The sequence below is a fragment of the Salvelinus sp. IW2-2015 genome, linkage group LG5 (assembly GCF_002910315.2).
Source record: "Salvelinus sp. IW2-2015 linkage group LG5, ASM291031v2, whole genome shotgun sequence".
Taxonomy (NCBI): domain Eukaryota; kingdom Metazoa; phylum Chordata; class Actinopteri; order Salmoniformes; family Salmonidae; genus Salvelinus; species Salvelinus sp. IW2-2015.
Genome location: NC_036844.1, coordinates 4,836,326 through 4,842,325, shown reverse-complemented (window position 1 = coordinate 4,842,325; position 6,000 = coordinate 4,836,326). Strand labels below are relative to the sequence as shown.

The 6,000-nt window shown below is 44.7% G+C and overlaps 1 protein-coding gene across 2 annotated transcripts in view; it reads left to right on the top strand.

Moving 5' to 3' along the window:
• LOC111963823 (electrogenic sodium bicarbonate cotransporter 1) overlaps positions 1-6,000 on the top strand; it is an 81,423-nt gene that overhangs the window by 37,886 nt on the left and 37,537 nt on the right. For both annotated transcript variants that reach the window (XM_023987368.2, XM_070443537.1), the window contains exons 4-6: positions 68-203; positions 4,339-4,499; positions 4,699-4,881. In XM_023987368.2, coding sequence (XP_023843136.1) covers positions 68-203; positions 4,339-4,499; positions 4,699-4,881 — 480 coding nt within the window. The remainder of the gene's footprint in view (positions 1-67; positions 204-4,338; positions 4,500-4,698; positions 4,882-6,000) is intronic.

The following is a 6,000-nucleotide window of genomic DNA, read 5'->3' as shown; positions in this document are numbered from 1 at the left end:
AAAAGAGAGAGCGAGAGAGAGTGGCGGAGAGAAGAGAGGAAGCGGAGACCTCCCCATCCCCTTCCAGTCTCCGCAGCAGCAGAGAGGATCAGGTTCATCCTGGGTGAGGAGGATGACGGCCCCCCGCCCCCTCAGCTCTTCACTGAGTTGGACGAACTGCTGGCTGTCGACGGACAGGAGATGGAGTGGAAGGAGACAGCCAGGTGAGCGGTCATCTATACACATGCATATATGGTGTACCGTACCCACACACACACACACACACACACACTGGCTCTTTCCTTTAGTTGGAGACTTGGTCAGTTGGTCAGTAAATCACTCAAGTCACTCATGTGCGTCAGTTCAAATGTCATGGCTTTACATGTTTAACCCCCTTAGGCCACCAAGGCTTAGTAACGTTACCCCCTTGTCACCAACACACACCCAGTTGTGGTATATTGCAGTAGCGGGTGTGTGTATAGATGTAGGGGAGTGTTCGTGTGCGTACATTAATTAGGGCTGGGAATTGCCAGGGACCTCACGATACGATATTATCATGATATTTAGGTGCAATTTGATACTGTGCCTGTGTTGCAATTTGACGTGCCCAACTCAATGTTAGGAAGGTGTTCTTAATGTTTTGTACACTCAGTGTWTGTCTGCTGCAGAGAGAGCACGAGAATTAGTTTTCAYCAGTCATGAAAATAAAAGTGCTGAAAACATGTTGGCTCACTATTGAAGATGGAGAACAAGCTATAGGAAGAACAATTGTTTTAGTGCAGGTACAGCCGACTAGCGCTAATGCTACCCAACAAATTATTATATATTTTTGTATTATATAAAAAAAATTATTGATACTTGGAGTATCAATATATTATCGTCCAAAATAATATTGCGATATGTAACGGTATACATTCCCCCCCCCCCCCCCCCATTACTAACATGAATTCCTGCATAGGAGAATAGTGTGTCCTTCAATGAACTCCTTGCCCACTCTTATCTGGATGAACAACACTGCACTGTCCCCTCAGTGAACCCAGAACACAACCTCAGTTACCTACCATGTGATTTTCTTTCTGGACAGGTGGCTTTCTGACAGCGCTTCAGAGTGTTGATTTAGGATACATTATGCCTTTTACAGATGTAGGATTTCAATTTGATCACTCTTTTGTTGCTGTAAATTTCCCTGCAAAGCAGGAAATGCAAACTTGTAGTGTATTTGAGTTTTAAAAAGGCTTCTAAAGTTGGTCATTTCCACTTTGACATTTCAGACTTGATTTGCCCTAATGGAAAATGTCAACCCCTACAAAAATGTCAATTAATTCACATTGCTGCAGGATTCTTTTCCTGCTGTAGCAAACTGACTTTTTTAATTTTACCAGGTAAGTTGACTGAGAACACATTCTCATTTACAGCAACAACCTGGGGAATAGTTACAGGGAATGAATGAGCCAATTGTGAACTGGGGATTATTAATTAGGTGACCATGATGGTTTGAGRGCCAGACTGGGAATTTAGCCAGGACACCAGGGTTAACACCCCTACTCTTACAATAAGTGCCATGGGATCTTTAATGACCTCAGAGAGTCAGGACACCCATTTAACATCCCATCTGAAAGACAGCACCCTACACAGGGTAGTGTCCCCAATCACTGCCCTGGGGCATTGGGATATTTTTTAGACCAGAGGAAAGAGTGCCTCCTACTGGCCCTCCAACACCACTTCCAGCAGCATCTGGTCTCCCATCCAGGGACTGACCAGGACMAACCCTGCTTAGCTTCAGAAGCAAGCCAGCAGTGGTATGCAGGGTGGTATGCTGCTGGCTAGTTCCTACATATGTAGATGATTTAAGATTAAGCGGACGGGGGGGGGGATCTGATCCAACATCAGTATCAGTACTCTGATACGCTTAATACATATMAAGTTTTGACCCTAAGGGCCCTGGTCAAARGTAGTGCACTAAATAGGGAATAGAGTGCCATTTAGGACACAGGAACAGTAATGAAATAGCCAAATACGTCAGTTGTTTTTACTAGCAGCAGTGAGTTCCTGGTTGACTCAAAGTCACGGACGGACGGAGACAGTAACAGCATTGCAGGTGGAAGACAATGGACATTCTCTTTAGGGAAACAAATATCTGCTTCATACATATCAATACACCTCTGAGTTTCAGTAGCAGGCCTATCTATTATCATACACCCACACACTGATACTCACACCTTATCATTCTCTCGCTCCCCCTTCTCTCCCCCTCTCTCTCTCTCTCTCGCCCCCACCCTCTCTCTCTCTTTCTCTCTCTGTTTCCTCCCTTTCTTTCTCACCTTACCACTCACTGACAGAGACATGTACACACATACTGAAAGATACGTGCTCCTTCACCCATTCACTTAAAACCTCCAAAAAGCCCCTGCTGTAATACTTGAATTGAGAGTGCCTTGAGTGTCTTAGCCCTAGTTCAAACACTGCTCTATCACCACTCCGAACAGAAACAAAAATGCCACTCTTTGGAAGAGCGGGGGTAGAGTGCCGTCTGAAACAGTGCGCCTCGTCGSACATTTGACGATAGTTCGGCAGCCTCTGCCTCTCTTTTGGTGCGGTGCAGGTGAAGCACGCCTCTGTTTCATGCAGCGAGCCAGAGCCGTTCTTCCACTGTCGGGAGAAATGGTMATGCRTATTAATATATGATAATTGCATGCAAATAAAGGTTGCTTTCTACCACACCCACAACGGAAGCACAGTCATGGTCTCAGATTTTCAGGTGAGGCTAAGGCTCATGGTTAGCGTAGTTTTTGGTGTTCTTTGAAACCAGGAAAGACGGTAAAAACATGACTTCTCAACACAGCGGTTGAAACATTCATAACCGATGGGCAATACATCAGCGTACAAATTGAATGTCTACGTTGCACAGTAGGCCTAATATCGCTATCTCTAACAGATCTCATGGTTTATTTTAGGGATGAGGAGACTCTTCCTGATTCCTTAGTAAAAGGGAGTTATGAAATCTGAAGACACATTACATTAACTGGGACACATTAAACCAATCATATTCACAGTTTCAAACGTCAACTTCAGCACTGCACAGGTGTGTGAATCATCTTTATTTGTATTTTTAGTGGAATAAACTTTATGGTTTCTTTAAAACAAGAGGTTGGTGTTATGCCTGAATTTGACACAAATCCAAAGAGGAAGTCTGCAACGGTTGTATGAAACCAATCAGTATGTCAAGCAAAGCTCTCAACCATGCCAGCCCACTCTTAATTTCTATTCAGTTCGCCTCGCCATATGTTCGGTGTCTGAACTGTGCGTTAGAAGATTTCAGTCCACCCTCAAACTCCCTGTGGGTTCCAGCTCCCTGTCCCTCTCTCTCCCTCCCCTTCCCTCATCCCTGTCTCCCCATTAGAGGGAAAGTAAATCCCTAGGATGTGAGTGTCCCCTCCCTCCCTCCTGCCCCCTCCCCCTCCCTCCCCTAAGGCCCGTCTCCTCTCCCCTCCAGGGGCCTGAATGGAGGTGAGGCAGGGGGACCGAGGTTAGATGAGGCCCGGTGGAGCATGAGTTATGACCATAGGGACACTCTATCCCCCTAGGAAACCCCATGCCCTCACCCTCTCCTGGACCAGGTGAATAGCTCTTTGTTATGGAGAAATGAGAAGAATTCTAAAGGGATAAACCTTTCCCTCTCAAGGATCTGACTGCCAGAGAGGGTGTGTGGTCCTTGTCTTAGTTTAGAGACGGTTATTTTAAGATGCTTTGATGTGTACGGTTACACAGGTTTTCTTCCTTTAAACGTTTTGGAGCTTACGCCGCGACCGTTTGTGGTAGATGGCGACAGATTGTGGTAAATTGCGTCATTCTGGCAACAATGGCTGCCACTTATATGACGTGCCATGGGATTCTGCGGCACCCCGCAAACTGTGCTGCGGTACGCCACAACTTTTAAAGGAAGAATCACTAAACTTGGCAATGGACAGAACCACGTTCGGTATGGAAATGTACAGTTTTTGTATTGCGTCGTCCCGCATCCCCTGCTATTTTCCGTGAACAGTGAGGAATGCATGACATAGAGGGGTTGTTTTGTAACTGAAAAAAATAACTGTCCTTGTCTCCTTTTGTCGTCGACCTGTTTTTGGCTGTGAAATGATATGAAACGCTTTGTTGGGATGTTTTTATTGTTTCCCTCTTTTGACCTTTATTAGGAGGTAACTTACCTTGCAGAACCTGCGTCTCCGTAATGATGATTTAAGGATTTTTAAAATCAAACTTAACCAAGGTTATTCCCTTTCCTTCTGTTTGTCTTTGTATCTATTTCTTTCTGGGTCTGTCTCTCTCTCACCCTCTCTTTCTTAATCTATTTCTCTCTAGGTGGATAAAGTTTGAGGAGAAGGTGGAAAAGGGAGGAGAGCGTTGGAGTAAGCCCCACGTGGCCACCYTGTCCCTTCACAGTCTGTTTGAGCTGAAGAACTGTATCGAGAAAGGCACCATCCTGCTGGACCTGGAGGCCTCCACTCTACCACAGGTGGTCGGTAAGACAACTACACTTCCCATAAGCCCCGGCATCTCACTGCACCAGACACGCAAAATCATCAGTCAGTGTGTCTGACTGTACAGTGCTTTTACAATTGGGACATTGCAAAACAGTGCTCTTTGAAACCAAGTGTCCTCAATATTGACATGCTCTTCATTCCCTTTTGCCTCTCCCTGCCCCCCCTCTCCCTCTCTCAGAGTTGATCACTGACAACCAGATTGAGATCGGTCAGCTGAAGGCCGAGCTGAAGGATCAAGTCATGTACACGTTGCTACGGAAACATCGTCACCAGACCAAGAAGTCCAACCTGCGCTCTCTTGCTGACATCGGCAAGACGGTGTCCAGTGCAAGCAGGCTGTTTTCCAACCAAGACCAGAACGGTAATGCAGATGCCAGTTTGTTTGCATTCTTTATTTGTTTTGTCCTTACCTCCTACTTCCTACCTTATCCCAATAAGTTCTACCAATCACATCTACAATGATAGATTTTTCCCTCTGGTGGACTTTGTCATCAATTCTATAGGATATGGTGTAGTGTATGATCAACATTATGGGCCATCATTTGATTGCATCAAAGATGTTATAGGTACATACAGTTGAAGTCAGAAGTTTACATACACCTTAGCCAAATACATTTAAACTCAGCTTTTCACAATTCCTGACATTAAATCCTAGTAAAAAATCCCTGCCTTAGGTCAGTTAGGATCACCACTTTATTTGAAGAATGTGAAATGTCAGAAAATAATAGAGAGGAGGAACTTGGTTATTTCAAGCTTTTATTTCTTTCATCAACATTCCCAGTGGGTCAGAAGTTTACATACACTCAATTAGTATTTGGTAGCATTGCCTTTTAAATTTTGTTTAACGTTGGGTAACAACGTTTCGGGTAGCCTTCCACAAGCTTCCCACAATAAGTTGGGTGAATTTTGGCCCATTCCTCCTGACAGACGTTGTGTAACTGAGTTCAGGTTTCTAGGCCCTTCCTTGCTCCGAAACACTTTTTTTCCGTTCTGCCACAAAATTTCTTAGGATTGAGGTCAGGGACTTTGTGATGGCCACTCCAATACCTTGACCTTTGTTGTCTTAAGCCATTTTTCCAACAACTTTGGAAGTATGCTTGGGGTCATTGTCCATTTGGAAGACCCATTTATGACCAAGTTTAACTTCCTGACTGATGTCTTGAGATGTTGCTTTTCAAATATATCCACATAATTTTTGTTCCTCGTGATGGCATCTATTTTGTGAAGTGCATCAGTCCCTCCTGCAGCAAAGCACCCCCACAACATGATGCTCCACCCCCGTGCTACAACGGTTGGGTTGGTGTTCTTTCGCTTGCAAGCCTCCCCCTTTGTCTTCCAAACATAATGATGGTCATTATGGCCAAACAGTTCTATTTTTGTTTTCATCAGACCAGAGGGACATTTCTCCAAATAGTACGATCCTTGTCCCCATGTTCAGTTTGCAAAACCGTAGTCTGGCTTTTAATGGTGGTTTTGGAGC